Here is a 24,637-nt window from a genome sequence, read left to right as displayed (position 1 = left end):
AGCACCGCGTGCGTGGTGGATGATGTGGTGGTGGGAGGCTGGTGTTGCGCTGGGGGGATCCCACTACAACTGGGCGGACACGCAGACACTGCAGGCAGTGTCGACGAAATAATCGGGTCACTTCCATTTATATTTCTCGTTTATGATCTCAGGATCTTCACACCCGACTCCTCTGTTCCTCTGTTACTGTGCTGTAGCATGGCGGATATCCTGCTTGTTGTTTTCTCTCTCTGCTTTGTTCGCCACTGATCTCCCCGGCGCATTCGAATGGGGGAATCGGCGAGGATGAACATGTGCGGATCCCAGGTTCCTGGGCAGCATGTGGCGGGACACCGGATGACCTGCACAGAATGAAGAGTGGGCAGAACAGGTGGGAAGGACGGGACGAGCTGCGCGGGACTCGCAACGGGGGCCCCAGGGCACCCAGCAGTGAATCATAATTTTTCCCAGGGTGCTCCACGTGATTTAGTGGAGACATCAGACGGTGAGCACCCTCATCGCGCAGCGGACTCCTTGGGCAACTGCCAGGGGATGCGGGGCTGGTTGCACCTGCACGATTTTGACGCGTTCGAGGCGCGCCTTGCCCTCTGCTGTCCGCCGGTCCAGGGACGGCAGGGCCACCAGGGGACGGCGCTGCACCTATTTGATGAGAAAACGAAGAGCACCAAATCATGGGCTGCAGACTGCACTCCATCTGTTTCACCATTCGACGATATTATTCCTGATACTGCTCTTTCGTCTGTTAAGGTTAAATGCGTTCGAGTACAGGCTGGGGATTTTTGCATCGTCAAAAATTAAGTAGCGAACTGCTTCGTGGGTTGCTGGCAGAGAGCTCCTGGGCTGTTTGTTTACACCTGCTCTGCTGTTGACAGTTTATACCAAAACAACCTACGTACTCCCGTTCGCTGCTTGCTTGCACTTGCCACTTCCTGCGTTCCATCCTCCGTGCCCTCCGTCCCGTTCCTGTACAAACCTAAAGCGGCAGCAACCTTGGTGCTCTCTCTGTACCTTGCATGAGGTACCGAGAACGTGAACGTTCGGCACTTGCGCTTGTATCAGGCTGCCTGAGGCGCCGCGTGGGCTGCCTGCCACTCGACGCACCAACAGCCAGCCATCATCGTCTGCCTGTCTGAGCGCCGCAGCTGCCTAGCTCCCAGCCCGAGGACCCTCGAGACCCTCGAAACTTCATAACCAGCCGTTGACTCAGACAATTGAATGCCTTCATGTTTGAACCCTTTGGCAAAAACAAGCTCACAGCTTTGCTGTCATCTGTTTACACTCCCACCGGCACCAAATTTCTCTCCGAATGCCCAGTGCTGTCTCAGTCTGACCTTCCCCCGCCTGTCTTACCTCTTGCACCTGCCTACCTTGCCTACCTAAGGTACCTACCTACCTTCTACCTCGACCACTCAACCAACCAAATTTGGAACTGTATCACGGTCCAAGCGGCAATACTGATCGTCCTCGGGGTCGACATTCCATACAGGTACTCTCAAAAATTTAATCACGCAGACCCTGAGACCTGACGCCAGAAAGAAAGAGACGAAACTTGCGAGAAGCTGTCAGGCTAGATCAGAGTCGTTGGATACACCTACTCCTTCCTCATTATTACTTCATTTCGGAAACCAGCTACGGCAATCTATCTCACTCATCAACAGCCATGGCATCCGGCCACGTTCTCCGGTTTCCCCGGTCGGATAAGGAAGGCGCTTTTGTCATCGTTCATGTCACGCCAACTCGTTCCAAGGCCTTGGACGTCAAATTGGTGGGCACCGATGGCGTGGAGCCCTATGCCGTCTCATGTGAGTTGCACGCTCGTCATCCCGCTCTCCCTGGCCGACGATCACCACGGCCCGGTTGGGTGGGTCTTGGCCGACGTTGTTTCATGCGTCGAACTCGTTCCTTGCCAGTAGCGAATTCTCGTGCTAACAAGCTGTTTTCTGCAGTGCGTCATGACAAAGTCGTCTCCCTTCGTGTCAAGAGCAGCCCCTGCTCCGACGAAGAATGGGTCTCGGTCCTGACTGCCGTCATCAGGCAAGAGCCGCTTGACGACGTTGAGGTCGTCGCTTCAGTCGAAGACGAGTCATCCGTCACTCTCACTGTTAGAAAAAAGGGGAAGGAATTTACAGTAAGTCCCAATAGCTCAACCTCATTAACAGCCGTGTTTTCGGAAGGCCTGGCTGACGATTGGTCGTTAGCAACGTCTCGGCGCCATTGAGTTAAGCCACAGCCCACGCGAGTTGATAGAGCTGTATGACTGGTGCGGCCTGTCTGCACAAACAGCGGGCGATGCGAAGGAGGCTCTAGCTGCAGCGACCGCTAAAGCCAGTAAGCTCGAGGAATCCGTGCGGGAGCTCAAAGCACACCTCGACGAGCTAATAGCGGCCAAAGAGGCCCATGAGGCGGAGCTCCTCGAGAAGTTCCGCGACCTGTTAAATGAGAAGAAGGTCAAAATTCGTCAGCAGCAGAAACTTTTGGCGTCAGCCGCTCCGGGGAAGCCAGCGGCCCCTTCCGTAAAGGAGGACCCAACGCAGGAACAAACCTCACGAGGCTCAGGCGCCCGGAGAGCTGCGGGTAAATCAAGGCCAACGAAGAGAAAAGTCGCGCCGCCGCCGGTTCAAGAGGATGAGTCTGCTTCTGAGGAATTCGAGAGAATGGATCTCGATGCCAATGCAAAACGCCCAGCCGAATTGTCTGATCAAGAGCAGAATACGACTGAAGACGATGACGCGACGGCCAGCGAAGACGAAGACGAGGAGCCGGCAGCTGTCCCGCCAGTGAAGAGAGCTCCTTCCAAGCAACCGGCTCCGGTCAAGGAAACCCCCAAACCAGCAGCCAAGGACGTTCCGCCGCCCAAGCGCGAGTTACCCTTTGCCAGAAAGAAGCAAGCTGCTGCTAAAGCCCCTCCGCCGCCTGTGGATAGCGAGACGGAGTCGGACGATGAACTATGAGGTCGAGAAGACGAGTGGCAACAGAGTGCAAATGAACAGCTAGATCGGCACACGCTAGAATGGAGTGTTCGAAGCTCCCTTGACAGTGCAGAGTACGCCGCCTGTTCCCCACAAGTGAGATCGAACTGGCCGGAGCTGTCTGCAGACGGGCAATCCTTTCTCGCGACTATCGAGACAAGACAAGTTGAATTATTCATTAAATTTATTGGCCCTAATACTATAGAATCGGTCCCCTGGAAAAAGAGTCTCGAAACAACAGACTTCAGCAAAGCCTTTGACTTGCATGCTTAGCGAGTGTCCTCCGGGTCGAACTTGTCCTGCCAGAATCCTCGGACATGCTTTGACTTGCCGGCCTCTGCAATCTCGGTTACCTCTCTGGGCGTCAACTTGATGGCAGGCAGATGGTTCAGATAACTCTGCAATCTGTCTTCCTTTGACGAGGTCGTGACAGTCACGAGGCCTTGGTCTAGGCACCATCTGAGTCCAATTACAGACTCACTGACACCATACTTCTTTGACAAGTTGGCCCAGATGGTCCGGACAGGACTGTCGACGTCAGAGGTGATCGGGGTCAGGGGTGCATAGACCGCTACGGCGATGTTGTTCTTGCGGTGGAAGTCCAACAAGTCGCCGTGTTGCAAGTGGGGGTGGAATTCAATCTGGTTGATGGCGGGCGGGGTCTTGGCGTTCTTCAAGATTACCTCGAGATCCGACTGCAAAAAGTTGCTGACACCGATTGACTTTGCTCGGCCAGATTCTTTGATAGCCTCGAAGTCAGCCCACTTCTGCTGGAGCTCCTCTTCGGAATCAGCAAAGAAAGGGGCGTGGATCAGATAGAGGTCGACATATTCAAGACCCATTTTCTTCAACGTGCGAGTGAAGGCCTCTTCAGTGTCTTGCTTCTTGTTGCCCGCGATCTTGGCAGTGACGAATAGCTTCTCTCTGGGGACACCCTCCTTCTCTGCCTTCTTGATGGCCGCGCCGAGCTCCTCCTCGTTTCCGTAGACTGGCCTGTCAGGGCGTGCTCAATGACGATGTTAAAGGGTCCCAGCACATACCTTCGGCACCATCGAGATGGCGGTAGCCCAGCTTCACGGCCATGACGGTGTTGTTGACAATCTTCTCATCGAACCCAGCGCCGCCCGTCTTGTAGTTGGCCGTGCCCAATCCATACGCGAGCTGCCGGTACGTCAGCGGTCCATCACACGTTGCAGTCTAAGTGTGCGGCAGCGTGGCAGCGATCAACCGGCACATTGGTGCATTCCCGCCCCAAGCGACCCTTATGGTGCTGACACACGGCAAACCGAGCTAGGATCCTCCCGCGGGCGTGGGCACCATGCCGCAGGAACAACAACAAGCGTCACTCACCATTGGGATCTCATTGCCATCATTGAGTTTGAGCCAGGGAATGTAAGGGACCTGCTTCGGGGGCGTGCCCGAGGCATCAGGCTTGAAGGTCGAAAGAATTGAGTTCATTTTGCGCTGCTGGAGCTGGGGACTGAGGGGTCGTGGAATGGAGTGATGACGAAGCCAAGATGTTGTTGTTGACGGCAGTCTCGAGCTCGTTCTCGTGAGGAACATACGGTCGTGTAGGACGTTGAAAGGAGGGGTAGAAGAGCTGAGTGGGTTTGTATTTCTAATCAGATGGACCTATGCTTCGTTTTTTCGTTCAGACGAGCCTGTGGAATTCACGTAGTGTATCAAGGAACGATGGGACGAGGGGACCAGACGATACCAAGCAAGCACGCCAGCCACATCTTGCCGGGTTTGCGTATTCCCCCTTCCCTCGCTTCGATAACATGCAGCGGACCGTCATTAACCGTCGCGGCGGATACTGCACACACTGTCTGGATTGGCCATTGACATCATCCGTACAGTCCTGGTTCGGCACATCAACACGGGGTCCTCGATGGAACCCTTGGCAACGGTTACCAGCCAGCCAGTTAAAGTTATCGGGTCTATCGGCATGCTGGACAGACAGGGGCGAAGCTGGACCCGTACAGTCTTGAGAAGCATTGTTTTTGACAAACAGTAATGGCATCAAGCTCGTTGAGCGTCTTGAGGTCCCTTCTGAAGCACACGGCAGGGCACATCATAGAACCCCACCTGCCCCGGCCCCCAACTGCACCTGTCAGGGTGCGCTGAAATCTCGCGAGCGCGGGGCTTTTGTACGCAGTTCTGACCAACGCCTGTGACGGCATGCCCGGAGCTCTTGCGTGACTTGACCGTCGGCCGGCACACGGGCCGAGGTGTTGAGAACAACGGAACACGACACCGTCGGACCTGCGCCGGTCACCGAGCAGGACTTGAATTGGTTGGAATTGCGGCTTAATAAGACGAACACGAAATGACGGACTCCGTGATCGGAAACGGAGTTGGGGCCGGTGACCGTCGAGATGGTCGCCGAGGTTCTCTATCCGGGTGCGCATTTCCAGTGGAGCTTAGGTCAGCACTCAGCATGGGTGTTCCCCAATCGCCACTGAGAAAGCTCCGAGGGGTCGAGTCTTCAACACCGACGGCGATGGGACGGCTTACACTATCATCATTATTAGCAAATTGCAGTATTCGCCTCTGAGGGGCAATTTTTCTTTAGTCCTCATTCAATCCAAGATACCCCAAATCCCGCGTTGCCTCTGCGGTTCGTCATAAAGGTCTTTAACTAGGTAGACTGAGTACCATCGCATGCGCTATTGACTTTTTTGTCGCAATTCGCGTATATGCTCTCGAGACTACTTTCCCGCCGAGCCGTCCCAAACGCCTTCACGAAGCCCCTCATGGCTGCACAGCTTTCCAACGGCTCAGCCACGACAGCGAGCGGCCACGGCCGCCTCCCGCTAGCTGAATTGCCAAAGACATGGCATTACACCTCCTCTCTCCCCGCCGACTCTACCTTTCCCACGCCTGCCGGCTCACACAAGACACCCCGCGATCAAATCACCCCGCGCCAGGTCCGGGAAGCCGCCTTTACCTGGGTGCGCCCCGAGAAGGCCGAGGATCCGGAGCTTCTCGCCGTCAGTCCTGCTGCTCTGCGCGACATTGGCATTAAGGAAGGGGACGAAGAGACGGAGGAGTTCAAGCAGACTGTTGCCGGTAATAGGTTACACGGGTGGGACGAAGAGAAGCTGGAGGGAGGATACCCCTGGGCGCAGTGCTATGGCGGATTTCAGTTTGGACAATGGGCCGGCCAGCTCGGTGACGGACGAGCCATCTCTCTGTTCGAGACGAGGAACCCGGAAACCAAGGTTCGGTATGAGCTGCAGCTGAAGGGCGCGGGTATCACACCGTACTCCCGCTTCGCAGATGGCAAGGCCGTTCTGCGGTCCAGCATCCGCGAGTTCATCGTCTCCGAGGCCCTCAACGCCCTCAAGATTCCCAGCACGCGCGCCCTATCCCTGACCCTCCTGCCCAACACCAAGGTCCGTCGCGAGACCATCGAGCCGGGCGCCATCGTCCTGCGCTTCGCCCAATCCTGGATCCGCCTCGGCAACTTCGACCTCCCCCGCGCCAGAGGTGACCGCGCACTGCTGCGCACCCTCGCAACGTACGCCGCTGAGGATGTGCTCGGCGGCTGGGAGTCTCTGCCTGCGCGCCTCGAGAACCCGGAAGAGCCGGCCAAGTCTTTGGAACCCGCCCGCGGCGTGCCTGCGACGGAGATCCAGGGGCCGGACGACTCTGCGGAGAACCGTTTCACCAGGCTGTTCCGTGAGGTCGCGCGGCGCAATGCGCTGACAGTGGCGAAGTGGCAGGCGTACGGCTTTATGAATGGTGTCCTGAACACGGATAACACATCCATCATGGGTTTGAGCATCGATTTTGGACCGTTCGCGTTCATGGACAACTTCGATCCCGCGTACACGCCGAACCACGACGACTACATGTTGAGATACAGCTACCGCACCCAGCCGACCATCATCTGGTGGAACCTCGTGAGATTCGGCGAAGCGCTGGGTGAGCTCATCGGGGCTGGAGCCGGTGTTGACGAGGACACTTTCGTCAACCAGGGTGTCGAGGAGAGCCAGGCGGAAGTCCTCGTTGGCCGTGCAGAGAAGCTGATCATGCAGGTCGGCGAGGAGTACAAGGCGCTGTTCTTGGCGGAGTACAAGCGCCTTATGACCCTGCGTGTCGGACTGAAGAACTTCAAGGACAGCGACTTTGACGACTTGTTCAGCGGCATCCTCGACACGATGGAGACGCACGAGTTGGACTTTAACCACTTCTTCCGCCGCCTTAGCTACGTCAAGCTTTCCGAGATAGCGGACGAGGCGGGAAGGAAGGAAGTTGCGGCGCGCTTCTTCCATGCCGAAGGTGTCACCGACAAGGGTCGTGCTGACGTCGCCTCGTGGCTGGACAAGTGGCGCGCTCGTGTCGTCGAGGATTGGGGCGAGGAAAAGGACGACGAGAGGGTGGCGGCCATGAAGGCTGTCAACCCCAACTTCATCCCCCGCGGCTGGGTCCTCGATGAAATCATCAAGAGAGTTGAGAAGGAGGACGAGAGAGATGTGCTGAAGAGGGTCATGCACATGGCTCTGAACCCATTTGCGGACAGCTGGGACGGGGCAGAATTTGATGGAAAGGTATACAAGGGGGACAAGCAAGAGGAGGAACGCTGGGTTGGGGATGTGCCCAAGTTGAAGAGAGCTATTCAGTGTAGCTGTAGCTCTTAGATCAATGCTACATTATGAGTAGTAATCCATTGCACTCGGGCTATGGCTGAGTATCAAACAATGACGTTTCGTTGATTTTCGTGACACGGTTCCGTGGACTTGTATGAGGGGATGTGGCTCGAACAATGTCGGTTCCCAGCGGTCTTTTGTGTAGTACAGACCGTGGGATATTTGCGACTTTGCGTCTTCTGTTTGCGGCCGATGCTATCTACAATCGCATAAGGCCCCTTTCCGAAGGCCGTGAGATTAATGGCGGATGTTGTTTAAGATTATACCTCTGTGGTATCCTCGGGTTGTTTTGTGGAAAGTCTTTGACATAGCACAGAAGCCTTCCGGGGCCAGCAACTTTCATTCACATTCCTGAGCGGCTTCTCTGATTGTGTGGTTAGCTTTGATCTGTCAAAATATGACCACCGCGCCGGTTGAGAGTCACCACACTGCTGGGTGCGAGGAGCAAGGGCAAAAAAAGTTCTTTCATATGGCAAAAGGCAGGGTTGAACCCATAACCATATTATAACCCAGCGAACAGAAGTGTCAGGGACTTCAGGGCGCAAGCACATTGGCCGGACCTGACCAACTGAGCCATCAACACCTCTGCTCGCTGTTGAATACCAGTGGAAGGAACCAGTCCTAAGTAGGTAGCTGCCGTCAGTTGAAAGCCAGTACAAGGTAAGAACCACCAGCCACCTTCCCATTTCATCCTGCGCTGTATATATATAAGCAAAGCCTTCTAACGCTAGGTATCCTCATCTCTGCCCTAATAGTACCATTACTATATTTGCCCCCATCTCTGTCCCCGTCTCTGTCCCCGTCTCTGTCCGCTTCGCCGTCTTCATCTTTCGTTAGTTAAAGGAAGAAGGTAGAGACTACTCATATCATTTCACACATCATCCTTGGCACGAAACCGACAACACTGTGTAGGAAGACTTCGTTAACTAATCATCAATTGCTTTCACATCAAGGAAACAGCAGGTTGAAGTTATTTACTTTCTTCAACTTCCACCCAACTCTACCCTCGCATCCTATTATGTACAAGCAATGCTCCCATCCCTGACAAAAGAACTTTCTTTTATTCTCTTCTCTACGATCGTACAGCCTGCCCCTCATGCTCCGTACGCAACCTGGCCCATCGGCCTGTCCTCCTCCATGCCTGGTGCCATGAAGTTGGTCTTGGGGTTGCCAGTGGCCTTGGCCGCAGAGCAGCGGGCCATTGTTGGCGAACTGAGAAGACACGTTAGTTTGGTGTTCGATTTAAGGCCAGGGAAATGGGGGCAACATACCTTCTTGAGATGACGTCTGTGAAATAAAAGTTGTCGATAACCTTCCTCAAAGGCGAGCCGGAGGCCTTGGTGCCCTTGTTCTGATCAACCAGCTGAACCTTGCTCAATTGCTGCAGAGCGACGGGCTCAACAACGTCGTAGGCCGCCAGGGCCGGGCTGACCTCAACCATTCTGTCACGGAGCTGGGCAACGTCGTCGTAGGGCAGGGGGGCGCCGAAGAACTCGCTGATGGCACGGATGATCTTCCAATCCGTCCTGGCAGCGCCAGGAAGGGAGGTGGCAGCGCGGGTCATCTGGACACGACCCTCGGTGTTGATGTAGGTACCGGCCTTCTCGGTGTACGCGGCACCGGGGAGGACGACGTCGGCAATCTGGGCACCGCGGTCACCGTGGTGGCCCTGGTAGACGACAAAGGCGTTCTTGGGGATGTCCTTCTCAGAGATCTCATCGGCACCGAGGAGCCAGACGAACTTGGGGGCGGTCTCAGCAACCTCAGCGGAGGGAGTGGTGAAGCCGACCTCGAAGGCACCGGCGCGGGAAGCGGCTCTCTGGAGAACGTTGTATCCGTTCCACTCCTCAGTGAGGAAGTTAGCGGCGTTCTTGTCGACGAAGGCACCAACGGTCTCGTAGAAGGTCTTGGCGTCCTCATGGTCAGTGACACCAGAGCCCACGATGATCATGGGGCGCTTGGCAGCCTGGAGCTTCTTGCCGAAGGGTCCGGCAAGAGCCGACTTCAGAGAGGCGTGGTCGGTACCCAAGTGCTCAAACTCAAAAGTAGAGTCCCAGGTCTCGCCAACAACACCGATCTCGAGGTCAGAGCGGAGCCATTGCTTGCGGATGCGAGCGTTGAGAACGGCGGCCTCGTGACGGGGGTTGCTGCCGACAATAAGGATGGCATCAGCCTCCTCAATGCCGTAGATTCTGGAGTTGAACAGGTAGTTGGAGCGGACGTCGACACCGTGGGCGATGGGCTTGCTTCCGTTGGGCATGTCAAGGGCCAGGTTCTCGGAACCGAGCTTGTTGGCCAGGTCCTTCATGGCAACCAGAGACTCAACCTCAGTCAGCTCACCGGCGATAACCTTGAACTCGTTGCCCTTGGGCTGGATATGGTGGTAGGCGTTGGCAACCTCCATAAGCGCAGCCTCCCAGTCAGCGGGCTCGAACTTGCCGTCGCGGCGGATCAAAGGCATGGTTAGTCTCTGGGTCTTCAGGCCGTCGCAGGCGAAACGGGTCTTGTCGTTAATCCACTCCTCGTTGACGTCGTCGTTGAGCCTGGGGAGGATACGCATAACCTCGAGGCCACGGGAGTCGACACGGATGTTGGAGCCGAGACCGTCGAGGACATCGATAGACTCGGAGTGCTTCAGCTCCCAAGGTCTCGCACGGAAGGCGTAAGGCTTTGAGGTGAGGGCACCGACGGGGCAGAGGTCGATGACGTTGCCGGAAAGTTCGGAGTCGAGGTTCTGCTCGAGGTAGGTACCAATCTGGATGTCGTTGCCACGGCCGAAAGAGCCCATCTCGGGGGCTCCGGCAACATCGTTGGAGAAACGGACGCATCGTGTGCAGTGGATACATCTGTTCATGGAGGTCTTGATGAGGGGTCCGATGTTCTTGTCCTCGACGGCACGCTTGCCGCCCATCTCGTGGAAACGGCCACGGTCGGCACCGTAACGCATCGACTGGTCCTGGAGATCGCACTCACCACCCTGGTCGCAGATAGGGCAGTCGAGCGGGTGGTTGGCGAGGAGGAATTCCATTACACCCTCGCGGGCTTTGTGTGTAATCGGGGAGTTGGTCTTGACGACCATACCGGGCTGTACGGGCCATGCGCAGGAGGCGATGGGCTTCGGGGCTTTCTCGACTTCGACCAAGCACATACGGCAGTTACCGGCAATCGCAAGCTTTCTGTTCGTATTTGTCAGTGGGGGGCTATCCCTCGGAATGGTACCGGTCATCGACTCGATCGGAGGATTTCGTACTCATGATAGCAATATCTGTTACGGAGTCAGCAAATGACGATTAAGATGGTTTTCGAGCGGCTGGACAAACCTGGGCACTGTTACGCCTGCCTTTTCGCAAGCTTGAATCAAGGCGGAGCCGGCTAGATAATCATAAGCAGGAGTCTCCGGAGCCGCACACGTTACTCCTCACCTTCAACAGAAACCTTCTTTCCGTCTGCGGATCATGTTAGCAAGGCCTATGAAGTCCAATTGGACCCTCGTCAGGGCGGGCGGGCGTACCGATTGTCAGCTCGACTTCGGCATTCCTGCGAGCTGTGGTTGCAAAAGTTCGCGAGGCATTGGCGGCCTGCTTGCCAGTCCGCCAAGCCGAACGTGCTAGAGAGTGCCGCAGCATCGTGTCGCCTTGACGGATTGAGACAGAGACGAGACGTGGGAGGGCGAAATGGTGGGAGGCGGATTGAATCTCACAATCGTTGACGTCGGGAGGGAACTGCTCTTCTGTCCCGGGCCATGGGGATTTGGTGGCGCTAGTGCGTAAATCGCGATTAATTTACATCGGCCGTGATTGGTCGAGCCGGCTGGGAGCTGTTCGGGGCCTGAGGCACCCATTGAACCCACCGTGCACCATTTAATCCTCGGGTAAAATTTCATCGCGAGGCGCCTCTTCTTCTTTTCCTCTTCATCAATTGTACACGGGCACTTATCGTAGGTGAGCTTGAGCGCCGCAAGGCTGCTTCTGTCGAGCCTTCCTCTATCTAGTAGCTCCAGAGAAACATTTTTGACGCCGTTTATGGAAGCATGGGAGATTTCTTCAATGACCGCTGCCTCTTACCGCCGGTCGTTACATACCATGATGACGACAAGATATTTGTAGACTGTACGTGGATTCGCTAGTTCATTGCGAAGGCTATGTACAGGTGCACACATGACGTGCTGTGATATTTGCCACATGTGTCGCTGTCATGCGTTGACGTTGACCTCGTTGCGGCGATGGAGACAAACATATTATATTCGGGCCTTACGTGCAGGTATACAGAGAGTCCGTCCTTTCCCGTCGTCCTCCTCGTCGATTACACTGGTCAAACACCACTCCTTCCAGACTCTTTCAACAGCTCCAGCGAGCTTGTTGAGACTCAAGACTGGGATGTCTCGCCTCCACTTCCGTCTTTGGTAGCACCTGCATCAACTTCCTTCTTGAGAGCCGCCCGATACCCGGCCAATATGTTCTCAGCGTGTTCATGATAGCCATAAATCTGAACGAGCTCCTGGCCCGCGTTGTATAGAGACCACTGAATGGCACCTTGCCTAGCCGGCAAATTTTCTGGTGGCGCGACAGGAGCTGTGTATGTCGTCTGAATTCGGCTGTGGTAAGCAGCGTAGTTGGCGCCAGGCGGCAACGGTGCTTCGATGTAGGCCTGCAAGACCTCCTGGTCGTGAGGCGTGAGAGAAGTGTCTGTCTCAACAGGCCCGTTCACCGTTTCCATTTTCTTCGCAACCTGAATGATGCGACGCCGCTCTCGCTCATAGACGAACATGATGTTTTCCTGCACCGCCGCAAAGTGCTTGTCCAGCTTGTCGATGGTCTTTTCGAGACGCTCGCCATTGGTCTTGGGTGCTTCAGAAGGCTCAAAGAGGGATTCTTCCAGTGGTACGAAAATGGCCATTGCCTGCGCATTGGCTCGGAGACTCGGGATGTATTCCTCCTCCTCCTCCAAGGGATTACTCGCCTCTCCTGCCGCGTTCGAAGGCGCATCGCCTGCCTTGCCTCCACTGCCTGCGTCCTGCATCCTGTCGACGAGTGTTCGGTATCCTCAATCCATTGAAGACAAAAGGGTAACTTGAGTTTAGTACGGTGGGTGCCGTGAGGCGAAAGAACCGGACTTCGTTCTTCGCCGGATTGGGTGGGAGTTGTAGATGGGGCGTTGAGGTTCAGGGAGGGTCTAAGTCCGCGCTCGATTAAAGCGTGTTTCTAAGCCAGGTACAGGTCACCTTGGGTTCCACGGCTGACAAGGACCCTGAGCCCAATGCACAACGCATAGGGAATGGGATGTTTCCAGCTCCTACATCGAGAGAACACGAACAAAATACGAAAGAGTACAGAAATAGAACTCTTTTGGTCATTTTTGCCACTCGTCGTGTCTTGGTCATTGTCGATTGGTTTTGCAGCGAGGGACATGGTGACAAAGTGCGACGTGCGTGGGAATCGCAATATGCGATGACAAAGTTAATTGGTCTTATTCAATGACGACTATCCTATTGACTATGGTATACTTGGATGGCTCTTCAAATGGCAATAATGGCTGCTGATACCGCCCAATGATGCTGTAATACTCTCGCTGAATCAACCCCACTGCTCGGCTCGGCATTTGTCCCCCGATGTGTTGTACAGAAATTTTGAATGTCGTTCTCGATTGTAGGGTAAAACGTCCGTTAAAGATGAACTTTTGGTCAGACTTATTCGGAAGCGGACTGTCGTGGGTTGTGGTGTAGGGAGATCGGCCCGATACGCCATGACCGAGTCGGGCGACGAGTTGATGTTCAAGTCTAGCGAGCCTCTCTGCTTCGTTCAGACTAACATGCCACTGGTCTTGCTCAGACAAGCGGCTGCACCCCAACGCGGCAGCAGGCCATGTCATCTTTCCATCCATCGTAGGATTTTGTACGCGGGCTTCTTACTTCCCACGCGAGTGTTGTCATCTGGACGGCAAGACTTTTCTCACGTATTCCCTCATCAGCTTCAACCCTGCCCGAACCAAGTCCTCTAACCGCCTGTCTTTCCGCTTGCGCATCCAGAGTAGTATGAAGGTTAATAGGACGATATCGATGGCGAGATGTTTCATGACGATCCACACGAACCACCGGACCCAAGCCATAAAGCTGCGCTGCTTTCTAGACTTCCACTCTCTGCCGGTCGTTATTTGCTCCCTCAAGGCGGCAACTTCAGCCGTCAGTTTCTCCAAGGCACGTTCCACGCTGCGCGACCAATTACTGCTCGGTACAAGTGCGTCGTCTTCTATGCCGTCGTTGTATCCCAACCGCCTATCGGAATCTCGCTCGGCGGCATCGTCTTCGCTCATGGGACTGAGTATCTTCATGGGACCCTCCGATCCGCTCAACGGTTGCAGGAACCGGCGGGACTCGGTGGTGTATCCCGTTCCTTTCGGCGAGGAATCAGTCGAGCTCGGGCTGTTGTTTTTGATCTGATTCCACACAAATTCAAGTTCCGCGACGAGTTCCTTCGCGTCCCTACAGATGGCGAGTCAGTGGCGGCCCGGTCGTGATGCGCGCTCGGAAGGGAAGGAGGCTGGGAGTCTTACGGCGTGGTCGCGTATTTGTGCATTGTCTCTATCAATGCCTCGATATATCGTCTCTTTGCTTCCGTGCGCGTCAAGCTCTTTTGAGAGTTCCAGGCATCCCACTTGTCCTTCTCGCGTTGCAGCTCGTCGGGAGGCATTCCGGAAGCCGAGGTCGGGCGCTCCATGACGCCATCGACATCTCCCTCCATCGCTTGCTTGTACAGGCCATAGAGTCGGAGTCTGTCTGACGGCGGGGGGCGCGAGGCCCCCGTTTTGGGGATCTTTTTGACGGTATTTAAGGCATGGACGAAGACGCGGTCTATGGGCGGTGGAAGAGCATGACGATACAATTAGCCGGGGAATTGCACTCCCCACAACGGGAGAAAACTAAGGGAAGTAAAGTTTTCTGGTTTGCTAAAAACTCACCCACAGAGTCGGCCATCTAGAAGACCGTCCTGTACGGACAGGACACCGAACAATTTCGATTTGGGTGGGTGGGTGAAGATTGGAGGTGAGGGAGTCGCGTGGATGTCCGAGGTCTGAGTCGGCGGCAGGGTCGGGTTGGGCTCGGCTCAACAACCGGGTGAGATAACTTAGATAAAGCGTACCAACTGCTTCACCTCCACAAGGGTGCGTAGCAGTGGCAGCTGAATTAAAGAGACAGGTGCTGGTAAAACGACAGATTTAGGAATCCAGCACGCTGACATGCATGTTGAGAGAGCTCCGCCATGGAGTTGCACCTTGGAGTCGTCAACGAGGAACTGGACGAGACGTGGTTGGCGGCCGCGGGAAAGGTAAGATAGTACCGGCTAGGCAAGTTACAGCGACGGGCGGGTACCGCCAGACAAGGTAGGCAGGGCAAGCTAGGTAGGTAGGTATCCGTTGTTCGGTACCGGCAATCAGCTGCTGGGGGTCTGGGAGGTGAGGTGGTTAGAGAGCAGTTCGCGCCGATGTTAGCAACAGCTGGAGCACCAGAGCAGCTAAGAAAAGGTGGTGTGCGAGTGCGAGTGAGTTGCCGGTAATTCTTTGCCTCGGCCGGTCACGCAACGACGCAACGCAAGCCCACGCTGCCACGCTACCGACCTCTCTCCACAGCAGCACAAGGACACTGGAGCACCAGCCGGGGGTGGGCGCGCGGGCCTGACGCGGGCTTGTCAGGGGTTTGCGTCTCCGAGATCCCGACTAGCAATTTAATCTCGCCCACCCCGCGTCGTGCTGTCCGTAGTGCGATGCCGCCTGGGTGGTCGGTCGGCCGAGACAACAAACACGTGAAATGCGGGCAGCCGGCCCAAGGTCGAGCACGTCTGGGGTTTGCGGCACGCTCCGTTGGGGAATCCCTCTGATGTTATGTTTTCGTCAATTAAATTCCGTTAATTGGCGCTAGAAGCCACTTACACCTGGCTGGCCATGCGCAAGCCGAGGGACGTCTGTTCTTCCTGTCCGGCCGAACGTCGTCTTTCGGCATTGCTGGCTCCTGGCACGCGTACACGCTCAGCTGCGCTATGACTGGCTTATCACGAGGGCGATGCGTTTTCGTCCCATATCAAAGTCGCAGAGCTTCCCACGACAGCCACATTCTCAGCGGTCAAGGAATTGAAGCATCAAAGTGTCTGATATCGGTATTGTATGTATTGGTATCGGGGGTATAAGCTATTTCGAAACCTGACCATCACCACATCCAACCGGCCCCATCACGCTCTGCAAAGTTCATCCAGTCAATCATGTAATGCCTAAGACTCCATCCCATCCAAGTCATCGCGAGCTTTGTACAAAGCCACCTTCTTATCCTGGTACGTCTTCATGAGCTTTTTGTTGCCCAGTGCAGCTGCGGCTGCTTTCTGTCCAGCCTCCTTTTTGTTCAGATCGCTGCCCACTCCAAGAAGTTTGTTCTTCTCGCCCCATCCATCCAGATACACGCCAACAGTGAACAAAGCCAGCTTCTTATTCAACTTGTCCTTCTGTTTGGCGCTGGGCAAGTCTTCATACCGAATGTTGATGCCCTTAGCTCCAATGAGTTTCGATAATTCGACTTTGGGGGGTAGCCTGGACTCCTGTGGTGCCGCTGAGCTTCCCAATTCCTTCACAACATGAATGTCTGGAGTCCTGTCGGCAGATTCAATCTTGTCCTTGATTGTCATACTCCAGAGCGAGCGCAGCCATTCTCCGGCCCGGCGAAGACCGTCTGCATCAGACAGGATGACAGCAGCAACATACGCCTCGAATAAGTCACCTCTTACTTTCCTGACTTCTTGCGGGTTTGCTTTCACCGCTATCTTGCTGTTCGGGTCAAGCTCAGCCGGGAGGATTGCTCTCTCGAAAAGCTTATATTGCGTAGAATAGTCGCCGAGGTTGGCATTCTTGATGAGGACTTCTCGTATCTGGGAGCACTTTCCGGTAGGCAAGCCTCCGAATGTTTGGAAGATGAGGCATGTCGATAATAGCTCCACGTAAGCGTCTCCGAGCCACTCGAGGCGGTCGTAGCTCAGGTCGCCCTTGTTCTTGACCTTTCCTTGATGAGTGAAGGCAGCTACCTCCAAGACGGGATTGTTGATCTTGGGTAGGGGTGGTAATGTGGCGGGAATATCTGAAGCGGTCCAAGGTCGGATGGCTGAGAGGGAAGGAATTGGAGGCCCATCGAGTGAATGTGAGTGTATGGTTTTCTCCTGCAGATTTGTAAGTCTGGCCTTCGTGGTACGGCATGGAATATCCCCACCTTTGACTCAATCTTCTCATTCTCAGGCAAAGACTCTTCTTCGCCAGCGAGATACTTGAACGACGGAAGGAGTTTTTTGCTGAGGCTTCGTAGATTTTGTAGCATGTCACCCTGAGGCGATGTCCCCTTGGGCGATTTGCTCAGCGCCTGGAGACACTTGATGAGTTCATCGCTGTGAGAAACAATCAATTCGACGGATTCGTTGTCCGTTTGTCTTCTCTTGCTGGGAGGCAAGCCCTCCGAATTTGAGCTGGGACGTTTGCTCATCGTGAAAATCGGCGCTTTGGGAAGGAAAGAGTTGGGGTTTCGGGCAATTCGTATCGCTATTCAAGCACTTTGCACAGAGGCTTTTAGTGCATAAACGAACACTCGAATTAGCGTATGGGAAATTTCCAAAATGAGAAAATTGATTCATTCGATATTTCAGATGCCATTTGAAAGCACTTCCAATCGTCAATTTGCATCCCTGTCACCCGAAGCGCGTCCGCCAGTGGGTACCTTGCCCAGTCGACCAGCCGGGCGTTAGGAAGAACGGGACCCTACCCGCCGCCCGCCTGCCTGGGGCCCGGTTGCAATTCAGCGGTCAATCGATAATCCGTGCGCACACCCAATTGGGCAGCGCAAACCAGCCAAGTGGGTCTGGAATTGAACGTCTCTGTCAAGGTCTTGCATATCGCGACAAAATTCCGATCCCCGTCATCGACCTGCGGACGAGGCAAAGATGAGTGTACCACGCGCGAGGTTGCTGGACCTCATGAAGGTATGTCACTCGGAGGAACTTATCGCCCGTGAATCTCGAGCTGACAGTCGTAGGCCCGATGCGAAGTCTTTGCGACAACATTTAACCCCGAGGGTGTCCGTACGGGCAATAAGATCCTGCGCCAACGGTTGAAGGGACCTGCTCTTGCTGCCTACTACCCACGCAAGGTTCTCACTGTTCGAGATGTTCAGAAGGAGTTCGGCCCTGAGCTCACGACTCTCGACTTGGAGGAATTGGACAGACTGGACCACATTGCTGGGTATGCTCTGGCTTGAGGAGAAACAAGGGATTTGCGCTGATTAGAGTTACAGGTTGAAGGCTAGAGGAAAGAGTGCACCAAAGAAGGCGAAGGAGAAGGGTAAGTCTTGCCGTCCACTTCGTTTGGTATCCACGCTGACAGCCTCGCAGTCGTCAAGAAGAAGAAATAAACGCTGCCCACGTGGTCAACTCTGCTGTACGATACCCTGAGCAACCGGCGAACAAACTCCCGATACCAACCTGTCGAAATGCTCTCGATTTATGCTCTCGATCTGCGGCGCAATTGTTGATATTCTTCGGAACTCGAATTTGCGTCCGCACCGCGGTCAAAGACCTCTGGGTCGTGCTGAGACATATCAGCCGCTGTCAGCCTGGCTTCCGGTGTATACACTCGGAAAGGGGTGACGAGATAGAGGCATCCAATGTATTATATATGGTGTATGTGAAGGTCTTTCATAGCAAGAGCTGCAATGCGTAGACCGATTTGAATGACTTCATGAAAAATCTCAGAAAGTTCCGCTTGCTGATAATCTTTACCTAGCCTGGGAAGACTGGCTGCCTTTCATTGTTTGTTCCGGAGGCTTGTATAGAGAAGAAAGGAATTCAGTGACGGCCCGAGGTCATTTGTCTCCAAACTAGGTCGAAAGCATGGTTGTAATTCACGAGGGCCTCACAAGGTGCTGAAATGCTACAGTCCTTGCACCCGCCAAATGGCCTTCTGGTACACCCAGGAATTTCACGTTGAGTGGTTGCCAAAACGTCAGAATATCAGTGATATTGAAGTAGTGGGGCAGTTGCCCTCCCGTTCAGCTAGCTAGAGCAAGACCTCGAAGTTGGTGCCTGCAGACCAGACGACCCGACTGCCACTCACTCGTCCCAAAAGAGGAGGATCATTCTCGGTTTTTTTTTTTGGCAGTCAACAATCGTTCTTGCCTCCTTCAACACCTACAACCGCCTTTCTTGCCTGAGAAAAAAAGTCACCTCAGCAACGCACCTCTCCTACCTCACACCCAGGTTGGATTTAGAGCCAGATATCTACTGACTTGTTGTTTCCCGACTTTGTGGAGGATTTTCTCAGTGAGATCTACCACAAATACCACAAGGAGGTACCTGTACAGTCCAGAGTGGTCTCCTTCCCCTCGGCTGCCTCTGTCGCTGCCGCCTTCCTGCCTCTCCCTACTTCCACATCTCGACCACCCCAAAAACAAAACTCTTCTCTCTCCCCTTCACCCTCACCTTCACCTTCACCACCACAAACCTCCAACGCAGAGAGGAAAATCCCACCCGCCCTCCTCCATCTGCAACCCTTGCAAAGGAATCTTTCTCATTTCTTCTGCCACTTTTGGGCAATACCCTGACTTATTTTCTGCAACGTATCGACTCCTCGATAAGACATCGTTCGCGAGCCCACCATGTCTACTCCCGACTCCGCGTACGCTACTTCGAAGCGAGGCTCGCCTGTTACCTCGATGCCCGTCTTCGGAGAGGAGTACATGAAGCAGTCGCCCGAGTCTGTCGGCAACGTAAGTTCATCTCTTCTGTCTATTCACTCATATCAGCTTGGGTCTTTCCGGGCCAATGACCGACCTCGTGGAAAAATTGAATACCACAGGATCTTTGCTGACGAACATCGAAAGGATCATTCGCTCGGCAACCTCAAGCCGGGTGTCTCGACCCTTGCTTCTTCCAAGCTGATCAATCAGAATGCTTTGAAGGTTGGTTCTTCGACCCGCCATCTGCTGCCTCGCTCACAGCGACAACAGAAGAAGACCAATCAGGAGTCGACCACAATTGCCGGCACGAACCCCATGGATATGCTCCTTGCTAAGCTTTCGGAGCAGCAAGCCGCGCTCGACCAGCAGAACGAGGCTCTGAAGAACACCGACGACACTTTGTACTCTCGTGTCGTGGACGTCTCAATTCCCTCGGCCAGCACTTCTGTCCCCATTACCCCCGCTACCGATACCTTTCCCAGTACTGCTCCCACAACTCGCCCCGCCAGCGCTACTCTTAAGGAGAACCGCGGCAATATGGAGGAGCTCCTTCGCCTCAAGATGGAGCTTGCTCGAGCCCAAACCAAGATCACCCGCCTCGACCACGAGCTTGCCCAGACACGTTCCGTGAAGCAAGATGACGAAATCATGCAGCCAACGCCGTCTGTTCGTTCTAGCATGCTTGGCCCCGAGAACAGCTGGGGTCCGAATGATGACAGCAGCTCGGATGCAGGTGCGCCCTCCGTTGGTGGCTACAGCCGTTCTCGTGGCATCTGGGCCAACGCCAGACCCCCTTTCTCCAACAGCGGCGCAGCCATGCCTCCTCCTGACTCTCAATCGATGGCAGGAGAATGGTACGGAAGTGGCCGTGGGGGCTTCAACCAAGGCTTCATGGACCCTGTTGGGCCTTTTCCCGCAGGAGACAGCTACCGCGGAGATCGCATGAACCAGGACACCGAGATGTTCTCCCGCCCTCCCAGCAGTCGCCGCAACAATCGCTATGAGAGCAGCCGCTGGCCTTCTCCTCAGCCGTATGGTGGCTCCAACTTCCAACCTAGCTACGGAGGCTTCGCCCCCTCACCCTCCCCGTTCGACCCCATGGCTGGCGGTATGGGAGGTCCCGGAGGCAACATGGGCTCCGGCATGTATCAGGGCTACAATCCGCAGTCCATCGGAAGTCAGCTTTCGCCCCACGCTACCGAATTCACCGCCGCATCTGGCTGGAAGAACGAGGTACGTCGGGATGGTCAGAGAAAGGGTGTTAGATCCAGCAGACTGACTGATCAACCCGAGCAGGCCATTGCTTCCGAGGGTCAGACTTACCTTCCGACCACTGAGCCTCTCAACTACCGCCGTTTGTTGGACCGCAATGTCAACTGCAACTGGAAGTACATCGTCGACAAGATCGTCTGCAACAACGACCAGCAGGCCTCTATCTTCCTGCAGCAGAAGCTCAAGGTCGGCACTCCGGATCAGAAGTACGAGATCGTGGAGGCTATCGTTGCCCAGGCTTATCCTCTCATGGTCAACCGCTTCGGCAATTTCCTGGTTCAGCGCTGCTTCGAGCACGGAACTCCCGAGCAAGTGGTGAAGATTGCAGAGGCCATTCGCGGCAACACCCTGAACCTTTCCATGGACCCCTTCGGCTGCCACGTCGTTCAAAAGGCCTTCGACTCGGTTCCGGAGGACTACAAGGCTATCATGGTTCATGAGCTGCTTCGCCGCATTCCGGAGACGGTCATTCATCGCTACGCCTGCCACGTCTGGCAGAAGCTTTTCGAGCTCAGATGGTCTGAGAGTCCGCCTCAGATTATGAAGTTTGTCAATGAAGCTCTCCGCGGCATGTGGCACGAGGTCGCCCTTGGCGAGACCGGCAGTCTCGTCGTCCAGAACATCTTTGAGAATTGCCTCGAGGAAGACAAGGTAATTTCAAGGCTTCATCGTATCTACTTCTTTGCTAACGAATGTATCTAGCGCCCCTGTATTGAGGAGGTTCTCGCCAACATTGACATCGTGGCTCATGGCCAATTCGGCAACTGGTGCATCCAGCACATTTGCGAGCATGGTGCCCCAGCCGATCGATCTCGTGCTATTGACCACGTCATCCGCTACGCTGCTGAGTACAGTACCGATCAGTATGCCTCCAAAGTTGTCGAGAAGTGCCTCAAGATTGGTGGTTGCGACTTTCTCGGCCGCTACCTCGACCGTGTGTGCGAGGGTCGAGTTGACCGCCCCCGTATCCCCCTGGTTGACATTGCTAGCGACCAGTACGGCAACTACCTGATTCAATACATCCTCACCCACGCCGGCATGCAGCATCGCGAAGTCGTTGCCGCTCACATCCGCAAGCACATGGTTTCTCTTCGTGGATCCAAGTTCGGCTCTCGCGTCGGCATGCTCTGCACCAACCCTGCGGTCGCCACCCGCCCTGGCCCTGGAGTCGGTCCTGGAATGGGCCGCATGGGTGGTCCCCCTCGCTACGCTGGTAGCAACAGCTATCGTTGAACTCTCTTCTTCCGGCCGTTTGCAGCTTGTCGCAATATTCTCCATATTGTCACGAGCCCTCCATGTTCTCTCTTTGCGTCACTATTGTCCCCACCCCTAATCCTCACACCCATACCCATACTCTGATTTTCATCAGCTCTGACGAAGTCATCGCACCACAGCATATGTCCGTGCTTACCAACATTTTCCTCGGCCATTAATTTACAGATCAGCTGTCATCCTACTCTCGACAAGTTATCACTTGGTCGAGTGCATTGGACACATCATGGTTATGGATTTTGCAATATGGAGGAGGTGCGTCAGTGTGACCTCAAAACCCCGTTCGGGGCGTTGGAGTTGCATCGCGAAACCCGACCAGAATGCTGCAGTCTATTCATGGCGGAACATCAAGTCCTCGAAACGTCTTTCGTCACAGCCGGAAGACTTGGAGGAGAAGAAGAAGATGAGCGGCTGGACCAGCATGGAATATCAGAACCAGAAACGCAATGATTGTATGTAGTATTATCACATTCCAGAAAGCTTTGGAGTGTGCTTCGGTCCAGATTGGACAGCATCTGCGGCAGTCCCTTATCAACATTAGGTAGTTTCGCTAGAGAAAGTCTTCTTACACTATTTTTGATGAAGTCTTGATGTAGTGAAAGAAAAGTTTATTTGCAATACCGCCTTGGCCCAGCAACCTACGCCGTGAATTGATGCACCGAATCTAACCCAACGCCGTAAGACAGTTTTTGAAATCCCTACCATCTACCACGGACTTACGTGTCCTTGCTTGACTTATCAGCCTCTGGTGCTGAAGTCTCATCAAGTGGAGGGAATTCAGCGTCGACTACAGAAGGCTGGTCTCCCGCTTCTGCATCTGTTGTAGTTGGTACATCCTTCTCCCAGGGTTTCTTTGGCACCGCACGCTTTCCAAATGGCTTGACGGACTGAATGATGTAAGTGCGAGGAAGCGTGGGATATCAAATCCCATAACGATTGAATCCAATAACAGATAACTTACTGCATCCCTGATGACAGTGTCGGGTATCTGTCTTATTCCTGGGATAGGAATGCCCTTCTGTAACATCTGGAGCATCTCCGCGAAGCCGACAGGATACGCTGGCTCGCCTCCCTCGGCGTCAGCCTCTACTTGCGGAGGAGCCTTCCGCTCGACGTAGAGCTCCCCTTTGGGAGCGGCGGCCTGCCATGACGGCGTGTCTTCTGCGCCAGCGTCGTTCTTGGGGTCGGGGTCGGTCTTGAGGTCATTGAGCTTCGACGTGAGGTCCGGCACGTCGGTAGCTGTGGTCGTTGCTGGCGACTGGGACTTGTATTCTTCGGGGAGGATGTCGGGTGGTGTGTGATCCGGGTGGCGGGCGAGCCAGTCTTTGTAGCTGTTGAAGTCGACTGTCACGCCTATGCGCGAGGCGTAGTAGAAGATCCGGGCGTGGGTTGCGAGTTCGGAGGTAGTTCCTTTGGGGTTTGCTGTGTTTGGATCGCCGAGGATTGCGGTGAGGCCGGACTGTCATGGACGCAGTCAGCTTTCGCCATAGGAAACGACTGGGCCGGCCGAAGGAGGGAGAGAGGTGCGGAATCCGGTGCTCAGTTTGCGCCGAGGGGTGGCTCACCAGGAACATCTTGTCCTTCTTCCATGGGTATGTGTCAAAGGCCTTGAACATGCCATCCTCGTCAGTAATTGCGCGAATGCGCTCTGCGCCTGAGAGCGTTGCCATCGTGGTCGTCGGGATGCGGTCTCGGTCGTGGCTTGTTTGGGCTCGTTGCCGAGGTGTAGTTGGAGGGACGAGAGCTTGGCTTTGGTGGGGGAGAGCTTGGGTGAGGTAGATGCGATAAGATAAGCGGGGGACATGCACCCCGCATTCGGCCCCGTCCGGATTTTGTGGGGGCTCGGGGCCGGTTCTGCATGGATGTGTCCGGCTTTTACTTGGACATCAAGTCACCCACCACCTTGTGAGCTGGCTATCTCGAGTCGGATCTTACCAAGATTGATTCGAAAGTTTTTGTTTTATAGCTCTTGAGACTTTAGGCAGCTTAAGATGTTGGAACTGCTTTTACCTTTTTTCTGTTGAAGCTTGCTATCAAGGCTTGCGAATGGATCTGGCTAACCAGGTAGAGTACTGCTGATATTTAGTTTTCTTCTGTCCTCATTTACTATCCTTTCAAGGCAAGAATCTCATTAGACACATTGTATCTGCCGTCGTTCCTGCTGTCGCCTCTACTTCTCAATGTTGTTCCTCTTCACTAGGAGAGCAAACTCATCAGGAATACATTCGAGAATCCGCCCCTCTGAACCACCGAACAGATGAAAGTTTCCTTTTGAACAGCTCTTGCCTTTTTCTCCTGGTAATGATTGTGAAAATAAAGTGCCTCGGAAAAGTCTAGAGCCCGATTAAGATACGAAGAGGAATCCGGTTGGTTCTTGGGCTTGGCGAAACTTGGTACGAAAGACATAACCTCAGGATGCTCAGAATATTCCACAAGGTAGCCCATTAGGCGACAGGTGACTCCGAAAGCCAACCACAAATTAATTTATAGACTTCGTGAAGCTCAAGGTATTGCCTTACATTGCCTTATATTCAGTTCTTTTCCACACAGCTTTGAAAGAAGAAAAAAAACTATCAACATCACTTACTTCTACCTTCCCTGACACCCAACAACAAAAGACCAGTTGCACTTAACTGATCATGTATCAACGTTCCTTACAACCGGCAAGTCTCCAAAGTCCAATCATGAATCCCATTTGGCTGACAATCTCGAGGCAC

General features: G+C 54.5%; 10 protein-coding genes across 10 annotated transcripts; 4 read left to right on the top strand and 6 right to left on the bottom strand.

Annotated features, from left to right (window-relative positions):
* Positions 1–1,660: 1,660 nt before the first annotated feature.
* Positions 1,661–2,951, top strand: COL26b_003516 (uncharacterized protein; the record flags this gene model as incomplete). The annotated part of the gene is made up of 3 exons (XM_053176411.1): positions 1,661–1,802; positions 1,947–2,128; positions 2,199–2,951. 3 exons carry the CDS (start codon positions 1,661–1,663, stop codon positions 2,949–2,951), a joined length of 1,077 nt encoding a protein of 358 aa, XP_053039760.1.
* Positions 2,952–3,238: 287 nt separating this feature from the next.
* COL26b_003515 (uncharacterized protein) lies at positions 3,239–4,427 on the bottom strand (the record flags this gene model as incomplete). Its single annotated transcript, XM_053176410.1, has 3 exons — positions 3,239–3,957; positions 4,010–4,130; positions 4,320–4,427. 3 exons carry the CDS (start codon positions 4,425–4,427, stop codon positions 3,239–3,241), a joined length of 948 nt encoding a protein of 315 aa, XP_053039759.1.
* A 1,298-nt stretch (positions 4,428–5,725) lies between these two features.
* COL26b_003514 (uncharacterized protein) lies at positions 5,726–7,615 on the top strand (the record flags this gene model as incomplete). Its single annotated transcript, XM_053176409.1, has 1 exon — positions 5,726–7,615. One exon carries the CDS (start codon positions 5,726–5,728, stop codon positions 7,613–7,615), a length of 1,890 nt encoding a protein of 629 aa, XP_053039758.1.
* Positions 7,616–8,718: 1,103 nt separating this feature from the next.
* Positions 8,719–11,250, bottom strand: NUO78 (NADH dehydrogenase (ubiquinone) 78K chain precursor, 5-prime end; the record flags this gene model as incomplete). The annotated part of the gene is made up of 6 exons (XM_053176408.1): positions 8,719–8,836; positions 8,896–10,800; positions 10,875–10,889; positions 10,945–10,996; positions 11,047–11,070; positions 11,136–11,250. 6 exons carry the CDS (start codon positions 11,248–11,250, stop codon positions 8,719–8,721), a joined length of 2,229 nt encoding a protein of 742 aa, XP_053039757.1.
* A 739-nt stretch (positions 11,251–11,989) lies between these two features.
* On the bottom strand, positions 11,990–12,643 carry COL26b_003512 (uncharacterized protein; the record flags this gene model as incomplete). The annotated part of the gene is made up of 1 exon (XM_053176407.1): positions 11,990–12,643. One exon carries the CDS (start codon positions 12,641–12,643, stop codon positions 11,990–11,992), a length of 654 nt encoding a protein of 217 aa, XP_053039756.1.
* A 906-nt stretch (positions 12,644–13,549) lies between these two features.
* Positions 13,550–14,361, bottom strand: ATG37 (Autophagy- protein 37; the record flags this gene model as incomplete). Its single annotated transcript, XM_053176406.1, has 2 exons — positions 13,550–14,102; positions 14,174–14,361. The coding sequence occupies 2 exons, from the start codon at positions 14,359–14,361 to the stop codon at positions 13,550–13,552; spliced, it is 741 nt and encodes a 246-aa protein (XP_053039755.1).
* Positions 14,362–15,882: 1,521 nt separating this feature from the next.
* COL26b_003510 (uncharacterized protein) lies at positions 15,883–17,132 on the bottom strand (the record flags this gene model as incomplete). The annotated part of the gene is made up of 2 exons (XM_053176405.1): positions 15,883–16,704; positions 16,866–17,132. 2 exons carry the CDS (start codon positions 17,130–17,132, stop codon positions 15,883–15,885), a joined length of 1,089 nt encoding a protein of 362 aa, XP_053039754.1.
* A 454-nt stretch (positions 17,133–17,586) lies between these two features.
* COL26b_003509 (uncharacterized protein) lies at positions 17,587–18,053 on the top strand (the record flags this gene model as incomplete). Its single annotated transcript, XM_053176404.1, has 4 exons — positions 17,587–17,625; positions 17,679–17,884; positions 17,937–17,983; positions 18,034–18,053. 4 exons carry the CDS (start codon positions 17,587–17,589, stop codon positions 18,051–18,053), a joined length of 312 nt encoding a protein of 103 aa, XP_053039753.1.
* A 1,242-nt stretch (positions 18,054–19,295) lies between these two features.
* On the top strand, positions 19,296–21,881 carry COL26b_003508 (uncharacterized protein; the record flags this gene model as incomplete). Its single annotated transcript, XM_053176403.1, has 4 exons — positions 19,296–19,406; positions 19,521–20,609; positions 20,673–21,299; positions 21,351–21,881. The coding sequence occupies 4 exons, from the start codon at positions 19,296–19,298 to the stop codon at positions 21,879–21,881; spliced, it is 2,358 nt and encodes a 785-aa protein (XP_053039752.1).
* Positions 21,882–22,636: 755 nt separating this feature from the next.
* Positions 22,637–23,590, bottom strand: COL26b_003507 (uncharacterized protein; the record flags this gene model as incomplete). The annotated part of the gene is made up of 3 exons (XM_053176402.1): positions 22,637–22,807; positions 22,882–23,379; positions 23,486–23,590. 3 exons carry the CDS (start codon positions 23,588–23,590, stop codon positions 22,637–22,639), a joined length of 774 nt encoding a protein of 257 aa, XP_053039751.1.
* Positions 23,591–24,637: the final 1,047 nt, after the last annotated feature.

The sequence above is a fragment of the Colletotrichum chrysophilum genome (genome assembly GCF_026319265.1).
Source record: "Colletotrichum chrysophilum strain AFK26 chromosome Unknown scaffold_19, whole genome shotgun sequence".
Classification (NCBI taxonomy): domain Eukaryota; kingdom Fungi; phylum Ascomycota; class Sordariomycetes; order Glomerellales; family Glomerellaceae; genus Colletotrichum; species Colletotrichum chrysophilum.
The sequence above is the reverse complement of the archived record's forward strand: the minus strand, read 5'-3'. Positions and strand labels throughout refer to the sequence as shown.